The following is a 20978-nucleotide window of genomic DNA, read 5'->3' on the forward strand; positions in this document are numbered from 1 at the left end:
AACATGAGATTGCTTCAAATTTACTCCCAAACGAAACACTTTGATTTAATTGCCAATTGTTCGATTTAAATAAATCAGGAACACTTACAAGTATTTTCTATGTTACTTGATTATACATCCTTAGCAGTTTGTGTTTTCCTAAATGAAACCTTCCTATAACATGACCAGTTTAGTGGCACTGTGGGGGACAGGTTGATGGTTGGACTAGATGATCTCTGAGGTCTTTTCCAGCCTTAATGATTATAGGATTTTATTCGGTGACTGAAAATTCTTTAATTTCGGAACCTCTACTCTTGCTTATGTTCATTCTCAAGCCTTAACATGCTGTTTCCATAACATCTGAACCTGCTTATATACTCTATTAATAGGTGAGATCTTTTAAAAACAATTATTTTATGAATGTACATTCCTGAGTTTTCATTCATATTATTTTTAGCATTTTATTTTATCATTTTATTTTTAATTATATGTTACAATTGTTTTTTGTGAATCCAGAATGTGTAACTTTATGAGCAACTCAACTATTTCCATTAAATGAAGTAACACTAGGAAAACCTCATGTTAATGTAAATGTAACCTCATTTAAAAATGAATTTAGACTGGTTTTGGCTGTTTAATGGAGAGCCACACAGAATTCAGAGCATAAACTGATGGGTAGAAAGCTATGATTGGTGCTTGCAGTTATTTCTGTGAATAGGAAGGATCTTGGCATCGTTTCAGGCATCCCATTTCCGGAAGCCTTTCTTACATTAGCAATGAGAGAATGAAATTGATTTACAGTAGGAAAAAAAAAAAAATTATCCATTACTTCCCCTAGTGACAAACATCCAAAAGTGAAGTCAATTTATTATATGGGATGACAGGAAAAGTTGGGATGTAGTTGTATATAGGAGGAGAATCATTAAAAATTGAAAAAGCATGCTGCTTGTATATAGGAGAGATTCCTCATATATTGAACAGCTTTTTCATGCTTGTCTTGTATGACTGAGTATTTTTCTCATGTGATGTGAAATGGTATTCCTGACCATTGGGACCCACAACTACGTAACCTGAATTTTAGCCTTTTAAGTTCACAGCTGCTCTGTTTTTTGGGGGGTTGTTTCCTTGATTTCTGCAAAACAATTGTTAAACTCACCTTCACAGTGAGGTGCCTTTGGGTCACAAGGAGATTAAATAAATGAAATTCATTCACTAGACCTCATTTGCAATGCGGAATTCCACAAGTCAGTTGTTAGAAGAATCAAAATGTATGATTAGTATAGTAATTGGATCAATCATTGGCTGCTCAGAAATGTCTATTGAAATGAATACATTAATATTTGATTTTGCTTTAGCAGAAGAACCTGGCAGACTTAATTTAGAATGTTTCCAGAAATATTCCCCTTGTATACATGTATTAACATCAGTTCCAGAAGACTTTTTTTTTTTTTTTTTACTTTGTCCTCTGCATCAATTAGATCTAGCCCAATTTATCATTTCTCTTGTCATTAATTCAACTTGCTTTTGTTGTGACTCATGTTCTGTAAATATTGCATTCTGTTTTTCATATTAGCTTGCATTTCATTTCTGCAAATGTCTAATACTACTTTTTCTCCTGATAAATCTATTCTTCTAAGTAGTCTTTTGAAACAGGTAGTAAAAAGTTAAAGACAAAAGCCACCTCATACTGTTTGGGTGGTTGTTGCTCAGTTGGGGATGATTTTTACTTTTAAATTGAGTGAATTTGGTAACAATACACAGAAGGAATTATGGCAGTTACCTTTAAACTGCATTTCAGCCTGGGAAGGGTGAGCCCATCTACTCTGCACTGGTGAGAACTCATTCTGGATTCTTCATCCAGATGTGGAGTCCTTAGTATAGAACAGACATGGACCTGTTGAAGCACATCCAGAGGAGGGCCACAAAGATGGTCCAAGGGATTGAACACCTCCCCTCCCCTTTGAGGACAGGTAGAGCTGGGGGCTGCTCACCCTAGAGAACAGAAGGCTTTGGAGAGACCTGGTAGTGGCCTTTCAGTATCTAAATGAGGTTTATAAGAAAGAAGGGGAACAGATTCTTTAGCAGGATTTGTTGTGCTAGGAAAAAGGAGATGGTTTGAAACTAGAGCAAGGCAGTTTAGTTTGGATGTAAGAGGTTCTCAGGATGATGCTAGTGAAGTACTGGAACAGATTGACGAAAGAGGTAGTGGATGCCCCATGCCTGGAGATATTCCCGGTCAAACTGGACTGGGCTCTGAGCACCTAATCAAGCTGTAGGTGTCCCTGTTCATTGCAGAGGAGTTGGACTAGGTGACCTGTAAAAGCCCATTGCAACTCTAAGGATTCTGTCATAAACATTTAAGTGACAGAAGCAGGCTGGCGAACACTGTAAAACTTAAGAAGATAGCTGGGAAAAATCTCAGACTTGTCCTGAAGGAATGTGGAGGGGCTCCTCTAAGAAGGTAATGTCAACCAGCAGCCCAGGTGAAGTTCTTCTACACCCATGCAAACAGCATGAGAAGGAGAGCAGGAAGGCTGGGGGACCACAGTAGATTTGAAAAACTGTGACCTAATTGATATTGCAAAAATGTGGTGGGATGAATTGTACCACTGGAATGTTATGATGGAGAACTACAAGCTTTTTAGAAGAGATAGGACATCCACCCCACCCCAGGGAATGCCAGCGCGTTAAGAAATGGACAACTGCCTTTGAGAAAGAGCCACAAACAGGCTGGGACTGGATGAATAAAGGACATCTGGTGGTTGGGCTCCTACAGTAGGTTATTTAACCATGGGGAGCCTGTGGGTGAGGCCTTCTTGCTTCATTTTCACAGGCTCTCATCCTGATGGGGCATTTCAACCATTTGGATGTCTCCTGGAAAACCTTGTGGCAGTTTCTGAGTAATCCAGGAGACTGTGAAGTGTGCTGAGGATGACTTTCTGGTTCAGGAAATAGAAAAACTAACCAGAGAAGTGGTAGTGGACCTAGTGCTCCCTGCAGAGGAGATAATTAAAGAAGTTAAGACTGAAGGCAGTCTGGTCTGTAGTGACCGTGCTCTAGTTGAGTTTGTGATCTCAAGGAATATGGGCCTGGTAAAGAACAGAGTAAGGCCCCTGAAAGTAAGAAGAGTGAACTTCTGGCTGATTAAGGAATTATTGAGTGGGATCCTTGGGAAGAAGCTGGGATGGAGGTATGGAACAGAGCTGGCAGCTCTTCACGGATGCATTTGTGATAACAGGAGCTCTCCATCCCCCTGGGTAAGAAATCCTGCAGAGAAGGCAGGAAACTAGCATGGCTGAACCAGCATTTGCTGGTTAAGCTGAAGAACATAAGAAGGGACCTAGACAGACCTGGAAAGCGAGCCCATGTAAATGTAGAGAGGTTGAACAGAGGCTTTGGATTGCTTGGTCTGGACAATCCCTATGTGTTCAGTCTGGGAAAAGAACTTGGTGAGAGCAGCCCTGCAGAGAAGGAGAGGGGAGTCCAGGTGGACAAAAGGCTGTACACGAACCAGAAGTATGCACTTGCAGAACATCATCAGCATCCTGGGCAGCATGGAAAGAGGTGGCTGGCAGCGAGAGGGAAATGACTGTCCTTTGCTCTGCCCTCGTGTGGCCCCATCTGGAGAACTGCATCTGGATCTGGGGCCCTCAAGAAGCAAAGGGGCATAGAGCTTTTGTTGAAGCTGTCCAGAGGTGGGACCGTATGCCACAGAGATTATCAGAGGTCTGGAGCAGCTCTTATGTGAAGACAGGCTGAGGGAGCAGGCTTGTTGAACCTGGAGAAGAGAAGATGTTGCTAATAATGTTTTTGTTTACTTTTTTAGGAATGACTTAATGCTTTCACAAGAAGCTTTGAGAAGGGACTTTTCTTGAATATTTAATATGTTCTCCACTTAACTGTGGCCCAAGGCTTTTATTTTTTTAAAACTACTTCTTGCTCTGAGTTTAATTCCAGAAATAATTAGGTTTTAAAAATAGGTCTGAATTTTGACTAACGGCTTAAATTTGCCCTATGTGGAATTGTTGTAATTGTCTATTAATGTAAATGTATTACAGTGTGAATTACAGTTTATTATGATGAAATTCAAGAAATTATTAATGTTGGCAATACTTCTATGTTCTTTACCTATCTCATTCATGGTTTAAATGCTTGCATTTACGGTTAATTTAAAAATGCTTCCAGTATTAAAAATGCTTCCAGTATTCAGTCCTGAAGAAGCTTCTAAAACTTGGCACTCTCACCAAAACGTTTCCCCATCAGACTTCCTTCCTAGTACCTTTAGGACATTAGCAAAACCTCACTGTCTTACAGTAAGCAAACTTTCTGAAACTGGAAACTCTGTCATAATGCAACAGCAGGAAAAGAGAATTCTAACCACTCTTTTTCCCGAAACACGCTCTAACAGATGCATACGAGCAGGAGAAAAATCTAATAAATGAATATTTTAAAATGTGTCTTAAAACATCTAATGGATAGTTATTTCAAAGACTTAATTGCAAACGTTATATGATGGTTTGTTTTTTTTAAGTCTACAAAATCTTGGTATTTTTGTTTGTGATGACCAGAAAAAAATTTGGGGAGAGCAGTGTTGGTATTGAACATCTTTTATGGAGAAGAATATCGTGCTCTTTCAGAAAACCAAAATTAAAGAGAGCAAATTAATGAAGCATAGCATTGTTGATTAAGCAAGCAGATTAATGAAGCGTAACATTGTTGATAGTGTTACAAATTACAATCAAGTTGCTGCCTCAACATTTTGCTGCACTTCATCTGGTGAATACTGACAATACATTAGGCTAAGATAAGATATAATATTAAAAACGGGCATTTTTTATTAAAAAAATCCCTTGCATACATTGTGTATGACAAGGCAGTCTGTAATGGGCGCACTCACAAATGCACATATGCGTAAATATTCAAATTTCATTTATTTCATGTCAAGCATGAAACTTAAATTTTCCTTTTTTTTTTTTTAAAGCTGAAAACATCATAACAGAATTGTAGCTGTTCATATAATTGTCTGTGAAACTCATCTCATAAATAGCTTAGCTTCACTTAACCTACTTTATTGTTTAGGAATTGTTGGTTAAGATTATGTTCTCTATTTTAAACGTTTTTCACTGAAAATGAGCCCTTGAGTATGGGATAATTGCTTAATTTATTTTTAGGTTGTTTCATTATTAAATGTTGGTGATAAAGAATAGATTTGTGCCGTATCTCTTGCATCTCATTTACTTGCTGCTTTGACATGCTTTGGTGCTACCCATTCCATCTTCACCGAACATGTCTAGGCTTCATGGTAGTTTTTAAATCCTCCTCTACTTCCTCACAGCTCTGATTTATATCTTCTAATTGGCTATCATCTCTAGATGGTCATGAAGTGCCTACCATATACTGTCTAGTTTCAAAGTATGTAGTGATTGCATAGGAAATGTATGTTTGTTTGGTTTTTAATTAAAAAGAAAGATGCTGAGATCTTCCTTCAGAATGCTTTTCTTCAGTGAGGCTCTTATATACTAGGGAAAAGGCCCAGATGTGATTTTAAATAAACGGTATTCTTAAGGCTTCTTGTCTATAGTAGATTGGATTTTAACTGTGGCTTACACCAGTAATGAGAAGTGGTCAACAGTCAGAGAAAGATTCATTCACACTTCTGTAGGAAGTCAAACTTGGGCAGGTAGGAGGTAGATGCAGTATCTTGATTCAGTTTTTCTCCTATTCTAAGAATTATTATTGAACTACTAAAATAGCACATTAATGAATGAGTTGAAGTTAGGCATTCTGAGGAGTTTGAACCGGTTCTTATTCTGGGGCAGAAAGAGTATGGAGTTTTAGGAGAAATAAGTATTTTCTTTTTTTTGCACTGTTACATGAGTGCTGTAACGAATTCCTGAGTAACTGTGCAATTTAAAAGTAGGAGTGTTTTGTACAATTTAGTTACTCCTAGGAATGTAGCAGGTAATGCAGAAAGGGGAGCTGATTGATATGATGGCTACAGGCTGAAGTGGGGCCAGTCCATGTAAGTGTTTAAGGATGGTGGCCTTTTTCTTGTTCTGTTCACACAAAGTTATATGTAGGAGCACTTTGTTTTCTGGCAGGTCTCTGCAGCCCTTGATTTGTGTGTCTGTCTCACTTCCTCCCCTCCCTGACACTTAATTTTCTGTATTTAACTACGTGTGGTTGACTTAAGTCACTGCTAGCCTAGCTGTTTGAACAGTGCTGTCTTGAAATCAGCCTCCTTCACTGGAAACTTGAATAAAAGAGGGACCTTTTCCCTTTTACTTTTAAGATTGCTTTTGTTTTCAAGTAGGTGGCAATACAAAATATTGGGACGCTTCCTGAAAAATCAGGATGAATCACAACAATGGCCAATTGGTGCTGTACTGCTTAGCCTTAGCTTTTGATTTCTAAGTGTGTTTGGATTAGTTGGTTGTTTAACAGTTTAGTTTTCTGGAGTAGATGTATCAAGATTAACAAAATTCAGATAGCTGTTATCTTTGCCTTTTTCCGAAACACTACTGCCTCATTGGCAATGTTAAAGGATTTCTTTCCCTCTAACAGATTCTGTCTCATTCTTGTATAATAATTGCTCATTCTCCTGCATGATGCTTGCTAGGAAAAAATGACCATGTTTAGGAGGCAGCTGTAGATTACTGGGATGATACCATCTTAATTTAAGAGTTGTCATGGTAATGCTATCATTTTCAATGCTCTTACTCTTCCATTCCCTGTTGTAATGTCTCATCTCTTGCTTGTGATTACTTGTAATATCTCTGGGATTAACTATATCAGTCTATGCATATTTATAATACTTGGAGTGCCACAGAACAAATGCTGCCATCTGGACAATACTGCATTAGAAGTAATAAAAGTTACATGATCTAATTAATATGTAGATGAAATAAATAGTATTTTTGCTAACTTATGCTAATATCTTCTGCTAATAAACATGTTTCGGAAGGGAATAGAAGGGAAAAGCATTATTTAGGTGCTAAATGTAGGTGAATGTGCTAACCAACTGCTGGCCATTGCACAGGTTCAACTTCTGGCACACCATCACAAGAAGCAAAGAGAAATACGCAACTAGTAGAATTTGCAGTAACACCACAGAAGCAAACTAGACGAAAGTTAATGGATTCTCCAGTCAAAACTCCAAGTTCTGCTGCATCCAAGCACTTCAGCCTCTGTCATTTGGAGGATTCTCTCAGCAAGGAAGTTCGACCTATTGTATATACACCAGAATCTTGCAGAAAACCAATGCAAAGCAGCTGTTCACAGTCTGTGGTAAAACAAGCATTACACCTGACAGGCCTTCAGGAAACAAACGAATGTAATACAGGTATTCAGCTGAGAAAGCCCAGTATTACAGACTCTGTGTGTGATGTTATCCTAGACTGTGATGAAGATAGAATGGACACAACAATAATTCTCAGTGAAGAAACAAGTGAAACAAATGTGATTTCTATTGACTCATCTGCAAAGGAGTCACAACCTTGCAGCAATAGAATTCTTCAAAGGTATTTTTCCATTTATTTGGGCAAGGAATGTTATCTGTTGGGTTTTTTGTTTCTATTTCCCAAACATTTTAATATTACTTATTTTTAAGAACCTGTCTTTTGTCATTGATGTGGAAGTTACAAGTAAAATTAACTAATGTTTTGAAAATCAAACCTTCAATTTTAATTAGTATCAGATACAATTTTGCCATTATTTATAATCAATGATATGTTAGTAATAAGAAATGAGGATAACGAGAGCAGTTTCATTTGCCTTCTATCCAGAATACATTTCATAAAGTAAAATCATTTTATTTCAGATTTGGTCTTTCTTCCTTGAAAAACAAAAATCCTGCTTCAGTACTTGAGAAGCCCTCGTATATGGCAATGACTTCAGCTGCTGAGAGAAAACGGAAGGTATTAAGGTAAGATGTAGCAGGAATGCTAAGTCATGACCTGAAACAGTGATTGAGCACTTGGTGGGAGATCTGGGCCAACGCAGGGGAGCTCAGGTGCAAGCAACATACCTCAGTGACCACAAGGGCTAGAACCAGGTTCCACCCCTTCCCAGACTTCATTTAAAGGTTGGCAGCAGAGGCAAGGATGTCTTGCTGGAGATCCCTGCTAAGTGAAGCCTTATGAAGGTGGGCAGCTTTTTTCATTTGCTTCTGCATCTGTGGCTGCTGCACATGGGTTTCTCCTCTCTAACTGCAGCCTGGGACTCTGCTACCCTGCTGTCATTGCTGTATTTTCCATCACATTATGGTGTTACATAAGGTTAAAGTTGACTCCTGTTTAAATGAGTTCATATTCATTTCTCTTGTTCTTACTACAGTTTTGGTGTTCTTTCAAATTCAAAAGCATCTTATATAAGTCATCCAAATCTGCACATGAGATGTTCTGACTCAAATCTTTGACAATTCAAGTTTTCTCTTGACAAATTGAGAAGAATGGTTTTCAGCTAGCTTTTAGTTTAGAGGCTTCTGTAATTTTAATAGAATAAATACAAACGAGTGTATCTTCCAAATCTGCTGTCGTCTCAATAGAAAAACATCATATAATTCTGAAAAAATGTAATTCTGTCATCATCCAAAAATCTAATTTATTTGGAAATGTTGTGCTTTCACTGGAAGACATAAGACTGCCAAAATGGGAAGTGGAGAAAATGTCTGACAGTACTTGTGGTCATTTCCTTTGTTTTTCTAATAATTCACTTCTGCTCCGAGTTATTATGACTAAATTCTTGTGTTTCATTCTGTCAAGAAAAAGAAAGGAAAAAAACACCCTTGCATTTCATCAGTTCTGTATTTAGACCTGGAAAGAGGTTTGGTGGGAGTGGCAGAAAAGCTGCAACTGAGTAGAAACTAATTGTACTTGCTTGTTGGTTTTTTTTGTTTTTTTGGGGGGTTTTTTTTTTGTTTTTTTTTTTTTTGTTTAAAATTTCACAGACTCGCAGAATGGCCAGGGTTGGAAGGGTCCTCAAGGATCATGAATCTCCAACCCCCTGCCACATGCAGGACCACCAGCCTCCACATTTAATATTAGACCAGGCTGCCCGGGGCCCCATCCAACCTGGCCTTGAACACATCCTTGTTCAAAGGTGGGATGCTCCATCCCCAGCTTCTCTGGGCAGCTGTTCCAGCACTTCACCACTCTCATAGTAAAGAACTTCCCCCTGACATCCAACTAAATCTTCCCTCCCTCAACTTAAAGCTATTTATTAATGTATTTGGTAAATACATTAATATTTATGTCTGGTCTGTAGTGCTGAAACAGCTCCCTTTTCTTTCCTCAAAAGATCAAAAATTATTACAACTTTTTAATAGATCATAATATAAGTCACCTTCTGCTATGCAGCCAGTGGAGATGCTACCTAATGGGTCTTCTAAAAATGTTTCAAGACCATTAGAAACAAGTTCTACAGCTTTATATCAGGAAATGAAAGAAACTTAAAGCACTCTGTTTATTACCATCTTTGAAATAGAAAACTTTCCCGGAAGAATAAAATATAATCTCATGTTTTTGTTCTAATTGTTACTACTTGCTGAACGCTTTCTTTCTGGAATAAGGAAGGAGGCATGTCGTGCCCTTTCAAATTTTCAGACGGTTATGGGGTTTAACAAAACAAATTATTTGCACTGAGTTTGTTGCCTCTTTAAGAAAGAGTAAGTGAACTTTTGGGGCCTGCTTTCTCTGATCTTAAGGCAAATGTTTTAAGATAAGCTCCAGGAGCATTCTTTACTGTAAACTAAAACTCTCTATGGCTTTTTCTTGGTGTTTATGAAGAGAAGGAATGAAAGCTACTTATCTGTCACAGAGAAAAAGATACTTCTTTTTTATCAGAGGGCTTCCTTTCAATTCATCTTTGTTATTTTTTCCCACTTCTCGTCTTTCATGCTTTACCTGTTTGCATTTATTCACTCCGGTTGCTCATCTCCTACTAACATGAAAATAAGAATATAGATTTCAGACACTCTCTATGCTTTTAATATAATTAGAAATGGTCCTATTGTTAGGAGATAAGTCAGTTAGATTACAGAGTCTGTTTTTACTAATAGAGCTTAGGCTAATAAGATTGTAATGCTGCTCCAAGAAGCAGCAATGTGACTAGATTTTAAGACAGATACGGGGCAGACCTTGGTCTTCACTGCTTGCTATATATTTTCAGAAAATTATTAAAAGAGCTAGTACATGTTAGATGACTATAAATAGAGATAGTACAATCCCATTAGAGGGATGGGGAAAGCACAGAAACTTTGACACGAATAGAAAAAAACTTGCTCATGAGGCATTCTGAGAAGAGTGAAACCAGGGATGCAAGTGAGGAAAACATGTAAGGCTGAGATTACAGACAGGTTCATATTTTTCCCTGTAGATTTTAATTCCATCATCTTAAAAGGCATAAAATACAGGTTTTTTTCTTAGTGAGTTTGAAGCTGTAACATCTTTCTTGCAGCTTCTCTGAAAAGTAGAGAAGCCACCCCCTCTCATGTTGTTTGAGCCTATAGAGCAACTACTGTAGCAATACAAAGTTTGACCACTGTGAATTCCTTGAACAAGTCACTTCAGGGATATCATACTTAAGTTGTTTCTTAATGTAATCATGTGATGTGCTGTTGTTTCTTAATGTAATCGTGTGACTATCAAACTGACTTCTGTGATTTTCCAGAAGGTAATATGTTATGTGTTCTTCACTTCACAATTAAGCCACATTAATTCTTGCTTTCACTGCTGATATGTTCTCAATTTCTTAAAAAGAGGAAGGGAAGAGGAATTGTTCTCATATATAAACATCATAGACAAATTAGTTTATTCTTTGCATTTGGTTGTGAACTACCAATACTAGATAATGCTATTTAATGTATTTTGCATATTGCAAGGACAAATTTACTATAAAAGCTTTATTGCTTGACTGAGAGCAAAACCTCTGGCTTTTTTTTCCAGTTCTACATCAAATGCTGGCTTAGGTAATCTGCAAGACCCAATTTCTCCGAAGCGTGTTCGACAAGAGGTCTTGCTGAGCAACAGAGTATTGAGAGTACCCAAAATGTCAGGTAAGCATCAAAACACTGTGCTGGCAATCAAGTTTTCATAGGTGATTCAAATTTAAGGTCAATGCATGTAATTTTGGTGATTTAGCAGCACGTGCTGCTTTGATCAGTATATTAAGCCATTGCTTTGAATAATATATCCATGTATTTAATAATAAATAAAATTCCTAACATTTTAACAGTTAACTGGATAGTATCTAATGAAAACTCAGTATTACTGCAAGCTTGGTGAAGAAAACCTTGTCACAAGAGCTAAGGACTGCCACCAAAAACTTTCTGTGGTTGGAGTTTGAAATCTAGTACCCCTTTAATTTTTTTGCCAATTGTAGTTTATCAGAAACTAAAATAATGTCTTCTGTTTGTAATAATGTTTTTCTTCATTAGGAATTAAAACAAAGAGCTTGAAGCGAGAACAGGATGTGCCAAGAAACCTTGCTAGAAGCTTTTCTGAAGGAAATGTAGCAGTGGGTGTTAAAGCACGGACATCCAAAAGCCTTTTACTTCATGTTTGCAAGAAAAAAAATAGGATTTAGATTCTGACTTCATCCATATTTCAAATGGGATTGATGGAAAGCAAGTGAGAACAGTGACTTTTGTTTTCCTCCTGTAAATTATTTTGTTAAAGAGGTCTCTCTCAGTAATGCAGTATTTTATAAGACCCAGTTACTGGAAATACGGCTGTGTGTTTTGTCAAATTTTGAAATAAAATGCATTTGGTTTTTGTCTCCTATTTGAAGCTTACAAATGTTTTCCATATAATAGCAAATTAATATGAAATATTATTTGAAGTTGTGAATTTAGAAGTGGGTGGTATACCTTACACTAACTTTTGTAAGCTTCTCCCTTTAAGATGTCTAAAAGATTAAAACTTGATGCAAGGGAATCAGTGGTGATATAGTTTTTCAAGTTCCTCTGTTTACTTACATTCAGGTTTCTAGTAACATCATGATAGAGAAGTTAGAAATTCTTTTGCCCTGCTAAATATGTCACTGAAATTTTATAGTGTTAATACTGTGAGATATGTTTAGTGTACTTATCTTCAGCATTAGGATGCCAGCTTGTTCTTAGATAACGTCTCAATTTTGGATTGATAATACCAATGTAGCATACCTGGAGGAAGGAAAATTGCAGGAAAGATTTCATTTTTTTTTAATGTGTTATGTCTAAAATTTTAAACTGTTTTTTAACTTGTAAATTTTTTTTAACTTGCATTTTAATTGATTTGTAAATAGGATGATATTGTTGTTAACCTTAAATAAACTCTTAATTGTAAACAAGAGCCATGTGTGAATTGAACTTGATGAAAAATTACTTCTTCTTACCTGTGAAAGAGACAGAATTCTTGGAAGTATTATAAGATCTGCTAGTTCATACTGCATGTTCTGATCAATTAATACTCAGAGACAAAGAGTTGCAAAGTTCCATTGTCACCCTGACATCCTGCTCACCCTTAGCAGTGTTGTGCTGGTGTATTTGGCCTGCACAAATGTAAGTGGATGTGTGAACTTCCCCAAACTAATTGGAACTAGAGGAGGAGGTCCAGTAACTGGTTGTTCTAGTATCAGATACCTGCCTGAATCCAGCAAGCAACTTGCAGTTCAGGAAGTTAGGTGGCATAACGCGTGCTGCAGAGTAATGTTCTGGCTTTCAGCAATTGTAACAGGCTGAAGGGTTTAACACATGGTTGTTGTGATGGAAACAGCAACAAGTTTTCTTGCAATAGCAGTGAACTGGATTACATCATCTAATAGCCTTTATCAAATCTGTTCCTAAAAATGTTCTGAGTATTTCCAAATCTTTAGAGGTTTATACATGTATTTTTACTCTGTAGACTGTGATATTTAGGCAAACTAATGCAAACCTTTGCAGTTCATACCCCTAGCTCATGTTGGTGGCTATTGTTGATACGGTTGAGAGTTTTAAGAGCACTTCTGAAGAAGAAAATAGTAACTGCCTGTATGAACCTCAGGGACCACTTGTGGGAGGAGCTGACAGAGTCTTGATCTTCATCAGCAAAGTTCAAAGAAGCTACAGCTCCTTCAAAATAGGCATTGATAGTTAAAAATGAAATTAAATCGCCTTCCTTGTGTTCTAAAAGGTTTGTATAAATATGTGATATAGTCATTGTGGAGAACACAGGTTGATGCTGGGGACATAGAAAATATTGGCTGTTGAAAAGGTTTTTATGAAAAGCATCCTAAATGTAGGAAAAGCATTAAAAAGAGTTTGGGACTTGATCGTATCCCAGTCAGATGTTATAATAAATAGAATGAAATGGATGGCGGGGAAGTAATTTTAATACTTCTCTATCATGCTGAACAACATCTTTTTGGGATTAATTTTAACCTGGTACCAGGCTGAAATTGTGCAGACCTTTGTTTTTGATTTATGAGACTTCTTTTTTGCAAGCTTTTTAATACAAAATGTCCATGGGAGGCATTTATTCTGCTTCACATCTGCAGGAGACATGTTGGGCTTTGCTTGTTATACCGCTGTGATAGACACAGCTTTTGTGTTGCATGTAAGAGATATATTTTGAAAGGTTTTTAGGCAAGCTTGTGCATGCAACTTTTTCATGTTCGATCAAACCATAGAACTGATGAAGTCTTTTCTCTTAATGTGTTTTGTGTGCTCCCGAGTTGAACTGATTTGATTAGCATACAGTGCTTCAAGAGACTAAAGAAAAATCAAGTATGTTGTGAAAATGAGCACATGTGGGATAGCTGGGTAGCAGGAGTAGAGCTATGTTGACAGCAATTGGTTAGCTAGGTATGCATTTATAGTTGATAACTAGCAAAATGGTTTCCAGAAATAAGGTTGAAGGATTTTCACAGTTCAGATTGCTGTTAATAGGTTTTCTACTATATTAGTTATGCATTTATTGTTGCATTTTGTGAACGCATCCAGACTTCATAAGGAGCTTCAGAGCACATTCCATGCAAGTAGCTGCTGTGGGACATCTCCTTATTTAAGTTTTCTGTCAGATTTGCAGTTCCAACTTAAGTGAAAACCCAATGTTATTTAGAGAACAGAGAAGCTGTCGTATAACTCATTTTATTTCCTTGCCTGTCTGCGTTGCCTGTTTCCTGTCGGTCTGCCTTTACAAACTGAAATAGTAATCACTCTTTAGGTGATGTTTATCTGAGATAAACATATAATTGTTCTCATGCTGTTATACCATGCAGTGTTAAATTATTCCAGATGGGATGTAAAGGGATATTGTACAACATAACATGACTCAGACTGATTCAAAAATTCAAATGATTCGGATCTATTTAATCTTATTTTGTGTTTAAACATGGTAATAGTTTAAAATCACTTGATAATGTGCTCCTGACATTTTTAAATACCAAATAATCTTCAGGTAATAACTGAACCATCTTCATGAGATACCTGATGATTTTTGTGTGCTTGGACAAATGTACCTAGCAATACTAGTGCTCAGCTGGTATTTTTCTTCCTGTATGTGATTGCAATCAACAGCAAAGTCAATGTTATATATCCAGTACTGTGTGTGTTTAGTGGAGTACTGAGGTATAAGCTGGAAACCCTCGTAACCTCTTTCTGGGCTTCAGCCAGGCTTTTAGGGTGGCTTGCTATTAGCAGTTATTCAAAAAGCTTGGTAAAACAGAATGCTGTTTTATCAAGAGGTGAATAGTTCCCATGACCAAATGGATTGAGATGTTTCTGAAAATCAATTTGTTCCGAGTGTGAAAAGGATGTTGATGATCTGGTCCCACAGGGAAATTCTTATGAAAACTTGCAAAGGCCATAGGGTATAGTTTGTACTGTGACTCATTTACTTATTTTCATTGCAGCAAAGTGAGGTAGGAGCTATCTGAAGCATAGCAAATCTCGGTTGTTAACCAGTCTTGGGATGCTATGAATATTTGTTACTGAGGATGGAGATGGTTGCAGTCTAGAGACATGTGTAGAAGAATGAGAACAATATTGCTGTCAGTGAGGCTATAGAAAGTGCTGAACCATTTGTAATGGACTCGCTACATCTACATACCCAAAGTAGTTCTCAGAATCGTGAATTTACAAGCAATTTAGTCATCTATTTTTATGGTGGTTCTTTTAATGACTACTTTTATCTGGCATATGGATCTGCCCTGCTATGCTAGCGTTTTGGGGCCAGGTTCCTGGGCATGCTGAAAGCCAATTGTGTGTCCATTGATTGTCACAGAATTTAAACAAGATTGGTTATCCTGATAGCAATAAGAGATTTCATTAAATTTAGATCTAACCACTGCTGTAGGTTTTTACAGGGGTTCTTTCAAATCTTAAGATCAAGCGCACAATTTTATTTTTGTCTTAAATCTGCCTAACCTGCCAAATTGACAAAGTACAGAAACCTGGTTGGATTATTAGGAAAAGCTGCTCTTGTAGTAGTGGGAGAACTTTTCATATGAAGGTTATGAGATGTGTTCATCCTGTCAGTTGCCTTTGAGGGTGAGTTCTACAATTAAAGACTCACTGTCCCCATCTGAGGAAGCTGAGTCTCTTGCACCTTGTAAGATTCAGTACTCTGGCTGTGAAAACAGAGGTTTATGGTAGCCAAGTGGTCCACCTTGAAAATCATTTGGACTCTGTAGTAGTCAAGTTTCAGTTTGTTTGGCTTTTTTAAAATTGCTATAAAGATACATGAGAAGGTTGGTTTTAACAGCTTAGACAAAGTAGATGTTCTTAGAAAATTCATCTGCTAAAACTGTAAAATATGTGTTCTTCCCTTTAGGAAATTCTAAGGACCTTATTAATAGAGAGTCGATGTGTAAAGGTAAATGGCCCGTTTTATTTCTCTGCTCTGTAGTGCTCTTGGGGAAATTACTCCTGATTTCCCCATTGCTTTAAACTTAATTGTGCTATACATATTGGGTATTAAGGTTTTATGTAGCATGACCGTTACACATCTAAATTGTACAAGGGAGTGAATTGAATAGATATATAATTCAATATCAGAAGTGGAGCAAAGCAAGCTTTAAAAGCCTGACTGAAAGAATTTTTGCATTGTAGTTTGAATTTTAGTGTACTGCTATTGCTGACACTGTGTTTTGCTGGACACTTGTAGTTATAGTCTACAGAGTCTTGTAGTGAATCATAAAAACACTGTTCATACCACAGCTAGCTAGCAAATGTGTTTACAGGCTACTACTCTACTGTGCCTTTCATTGAAGCAATTGGCTCATTTGCTTAAAGATGTGTTAAAAAAGATTTTTATAATAGCCAAGTTAGTTTATGTAAACTACAAAACTGTGGAATATCCCAAGTTGGATGCTGAAGGGAGAATTAAAAGCCAATAATGAATCATATGGTTAGAATCATATCGTTAACATGAAATATTCTTTAATTGAAATTCCATAGTTAATTTCCTCTTGTTCATCCAACTTGCATCATGACAATGGCATAAGAAAAACAGCCTGCAAAGAGCAGAAAAGACAATAGTAATTAGACTTCATTATATGCAAGTGTTGGGAGGGCCTATGATGCAGATGACACTTCTAGACACATGAAACAAGAATTTCCCTTGACCTGGGCAGTGTATATGTGATGTAGCTAAGTTTATACATCCCTGCAGTATGCTCACTTTCAATAACTGTAGTATCTAGCTGAGGAATGTTTAAAAAACAAAAGTGGAAAGGTAAGTGCTGAAACTGTTCATCTGAGGCATCTGCCAAACAGCTGGCACAGTTGTCCAGTTGGCTCGGGTATCCCTGTCCTCGGCAGTTTGACCAAGCCCTCAGTGACTTGGTCTGAAGCCAACGTTGACCCCGTTTTGAGCAGGTGGTTGGAGTAATGAGCTTTCAAGTTCCCTTCCAACCTAGACAATGCTTCAACTTGAGGATGAATTGACTTCAAGAGCCAGTAGAAAGTACAGCTCAGGTATTCAAAGCTGTGCTAGTAGATTTATTCTACTAGCCAAAACCACTAAAGATCAAATATGAACAGCTAGGGGTGTGACATGAGATCTATCGCTTTGATTGTCCTTAATATCAAAGGATTGGAAAGAGGCAAATGCAGCTGTATCTTGTAGGAGCTCCAGGGATCTTCTCATGTTTGTCATACTGCAATACAGACAAGATCTGGAATAACTAGGCCTGTGGGCAGATAATGCTAGTATCCTTCTGCTGGGGAAAGTCATGTCTGGCAGATCTGTTACATCACTCTAAGAGCTCTGAGCTAATAATTAAGATATAACTGTTAAGTGTAGCCCACTTCAACTTGGAAGAGGCTGTCATCAGGTACCTCATGGAATGCTATTGAAGAAACCTTTAGCTAAAGTGACCTTTAGGCAAAGTGGGATTTAAGTTCTTATGTTTTCAAAGGTCAGAAAACAAAGAGTGGGAATAAATGGACAGTTTTCAGAATAGATGACTGGTAAAACTTTGCTGGCTCCATATGTTTGAATATATTCACAAATAATTTCAAGAAGGGTATAGAGAACTGACAAATTTATTGATACTGAATTATTCAGGAAGTTAAAACAAAAGCTAACTATAAAGAGTTGCAGGAGCATCTCTGCTACTGAGGGACCGGGCGATAAAATAACAGATGAAATTGAATGTCAATGAATGCAAAATAATGCACAAAAAAGAAAACAACCCAAACTGTACATACATGACTACAGGTTCTCAAATAGATGCTATGACTCAGGAAGGAGACCTTGGAATCGGTATAAAAATACCATGAAAACATCAGCTCTGTAGTCGAAATAGCAAGAAAAGGGATAGGGAACAAGTCATTGTGTAAATCCTTGGCATGCCTGTCTATTCTGAATGGTGCTGTCCTGCACATTTCAAGTATAGGACAACTATGAAAGGTATAAAGAAAGATGAGAGGAGTACAGAGCAAACTGAATGCGGGGGATGATTAAATACTTAGGGATACTTCAGCCTGGAAAATAAGTGGTTGAGGAGTTATGATAAAGATGTCTGAAATAATGAGTCATGAGAAAAGGGGCTAGCAAGAATTATTCGCTCTTACTGCGAGAGAATTAAAGGATGAATTCAAAAGATGTGGAAGTTCTTCCCTGCGTGGCATACTTTATGACAGCAAGGTCTGTAATTTAAAAATGGCAAGTGCCAAAAGCTTTGAGTTTGAACATGTTAGCACAATTATATGGAAGAAATGGTGATCAGGAGCTACTGAGAACAGAGCAGATACATAAAGCAATGAACAGACAGGAATGTAGGAGGCCAAGTACTGCATCTTCAGTATAGTTGGGCATTGTCTGAAAGAAGAAGCTGGTCTCACTGGACTTTCAACTCTAAAACTGGTTTGAGTTTTTCTTCCATCATAGATATATAATGGTAAGAGCGTTTTCCCAGTGCTACTTAATAAACCTGTTGGATTTATTTGTAAAGAAGAATTGTGTAAAAGCAGAAATTATCCAGAAGCTAACGTATCTGATCGGTGTTACGCAGCACAGCTATGTCTGCTATGTTAACTCTTAGTATGTATGCATGTTGCACTGCTTAGAGGTGCTTCTCACATGCCCCTCTTGCTCAGTTGTGATGCATTTAGGCAGAACACGGGGTAGCACTCAAATTGTCTTGTTTCACTGTTTATTGTGTGTGTTTGGCTTTGATTTCTTTTTTTAAGAAGTCAGAAATGGACAAAAAACATTCAACCAATTGTCTTGGTTTGAGAAAAGTGTTAACTTGTTACACTGGCCAATGAATTAAAAGTTTTTCCTTTGAGTCTTGCAGATCTTTAAATTCACAGCCTGAGCTGATGTAGAACTCAATATTTTGCAGGGATGAATACCAGTATCTCTCCATTTTCCAGTTAGGAAAGATCACGACGAGAAGTAACACAAAACACAAAGTAACTCAGCTTTTTGGTGATGGGAAAAAGTGTTAATAAAGCCAGATGTGGTACCTGAGGGGATGTGCAAAAAGGATTTCAGGGAAGCTTTGAGCAAGGGGAATTGGGGCTGCTTGCCTCTAGAAAGCTGGCAGGGAAGTGAAGGTGTGGATGCTGTGATAGACTATGCTTTGGATAGACTGCTCCCACTGCTGCCAGAGGGCAGAAGAGATTTGCAGCATGGAGGACAAGCTGAAAGCTGTGCTGGAGCATCACTTAATTCATGTCTCCATAAATATGTCTCTGTTACTGGTTGCTGATTACTATGATCAGCCATAGCGAGCTATGCCAAGAGGGTTTTTTCACTTGGGCCTGGCAGATGTGTTTTCTTGATTGGTACGTTTCATGTGCTGTGGCAAATAATTCACTTTAGGAATTCAGGCATTGCAGGAGTTTCTTGCAATGGAACAGCCTTACAGGTAGAGAGATTTGAGGGGAAAAGTGAGCCTTCAGATTCTGACTGGCGGCTCCACTCTGACACTGATGTATCTCTATCTTTCCCTCGATCTGAGACTTCTCAGTGATAATCAGATCATGAACACATGATGCTTTGTGTCACTAGACCTTTTGCTTCTTGCGCAGAGGCAGCTAACGTAGTTTTCACTTAGTGAAGACAGCAGTGCTACAAGAGATTTCATTTCTTGTGCAAGTTGGAAGTGAATGACACAAAGGAAAAGGAAGGACACTGTTGTGATTTTGGCCCGAGATAATAGAATACTTTAAGCCATGTGGTTCCTGTAAGGCAGCAGGCAGCTCATTCAAAATTTCTCAAATAACTTCATTTTCTGTCAATTTGAGACACCTGCGGTTTGGTTCAAGAAATGCTAAACATGTACAACGTTTGGCATTCGCAGCAGCAATGATGTGAGCAGGCTCTTAGCTCTGAACATCTGAAAAAGCTTTCAAAAATGATAGCTTTTGGTAACTGTTGGTCCTCAAGGCACAAAATGGACAAACAGCATTACCTGCTGTCCTCAAATAGTGCTTCTTGAACTTAGTGATGTATTTCCAGTATCTACTAGAGAGCCCTACACGTGTGAGGAAAAAGGAAGTCAAAGCAATGGGACAGATGCATTATAGTTGTTACAATGAACCTGAGGGTCCTGTTACATCATCTGATCTGTAGATACGGTGATTTCAAAAAAAAAAACAAAAAGGAATTTGAGAAAAAAATCTCAAACCGTTCAGTCCTTCAGTGTTTTAAGAGCCATAAATGTTAATGGATCTCCAGCTGATAGCAGCTGGAATGAAATCAGAATGGCTGTAACGAGAGATGAAATCAAAAGTTTAAGAGGAATACAGAGGTGGATGAAACAAAGCTGTACAGTTGGTCTAACCTTATTCCACCTCTCCTCTAGAGATGCAATTTTAAATAATAAAGAACAAAAGCTGATATTAAAATCAGGAAAGTGGCAGCTGTTATTAACACAAGAGGCCACTACATCCATGGCTGAAGGAAAAGATCTGCAGAAAATCCTGCTACCAGAGCAGGTGGGTGAAGGCAAACCTCTGTGGGAAACATGGCCAGCACTGCCTCCAATGGGCCACAGCATCACAGCAAGTTGTTCAGACAAGATGTTTGCTTGTTTGCTGATGGGAGGTCAGATGACAGCGACCTACAGAGATGGCTGAAGACAGAATAAAACAAGACACAGACCAGAAGAAATAAGAGGTGATCTTGGGTGAACAGTGATATGTCATGGGCAAAGCAAATGGGTTTTTCATCTTAAAGGTGATGTTGGCATCTGTACATTTCTAAAAATTGAAATGTGTGGGGTTGGGATGGGGAAGAGAAACTTGAAACTGAAGGAAGTTTGTTGTTGTTGCAGTATTTATTTCTCATAGATTTAAGTATCTAATGAGCACAAGCTATGTTTTGTTTTAAATTGTACACTCGACAAAAATAATAGCTGTGCAGTGCGTGCTTGCTGATACCCACCGCTGGGAATAGGTTTGAATGAGTAAAACTGGGAGTTGGAGTTTTTAGTTTCTTGCTGTGGGCTTAAATTTTAATTTTAATTAGTTAATTTTTACTAAAACTTACAAAAAGCCTGGACAAAAAAAAAAAAGTTCTCAGGGTTTG

General features: G+C 37.7%; 1 protein-coding gene across 1 annotated transcript in view; it reads left to right on the forward strand.

The window, feature by feature from the left end:
- KIF18A (kinesin family member 18A) overlaps window positions 1-12231 on the forward strand; it is a 39739-nt gene extending 27508 nt beyond the window's left edge. The window contains exons 14-17 of the mRNA XM_042837229.1: window positions 7019-7499; window positions 7799-7903; window positions 10923-11032; window positions 11414-12231. Of these exons, the coding sequence (XP_042693163.1) occupies window positions 7019-7499; window positions 7799-7903; window positions 10923-11032; window positions 11414-11562 (845 nt within the window). The 3' untranslated portion in view covers window positions 11563-12231. The remainder of the gene's footprint in view (window positions 1-7018; window positions 7500-7798; window positions 7904-10922; window positions 11033-11413) is intronic.
- The last annotated feature ends 8747 nt before the right edge of the window (window positions 12232-20978 follow it).

This window comes from Centrocercus urophasianus, unplaced genomic scaffold (genome assembly GCF_019232065.1).
Source record: "Centrocercus urophasianus isolate 14NV4802_14NV808 unplaced genomic scaffold, USGS_Curo_1.0 seq_7, whole genome shotgun sequence".
Classification (NCBI taxonomy): domain Eukaryota; kingdom Metazoa; phylum Chordata; class Aves; order Galliformes; family Phasianidae; genus Centrocercus; species Centrocercus urophasianus.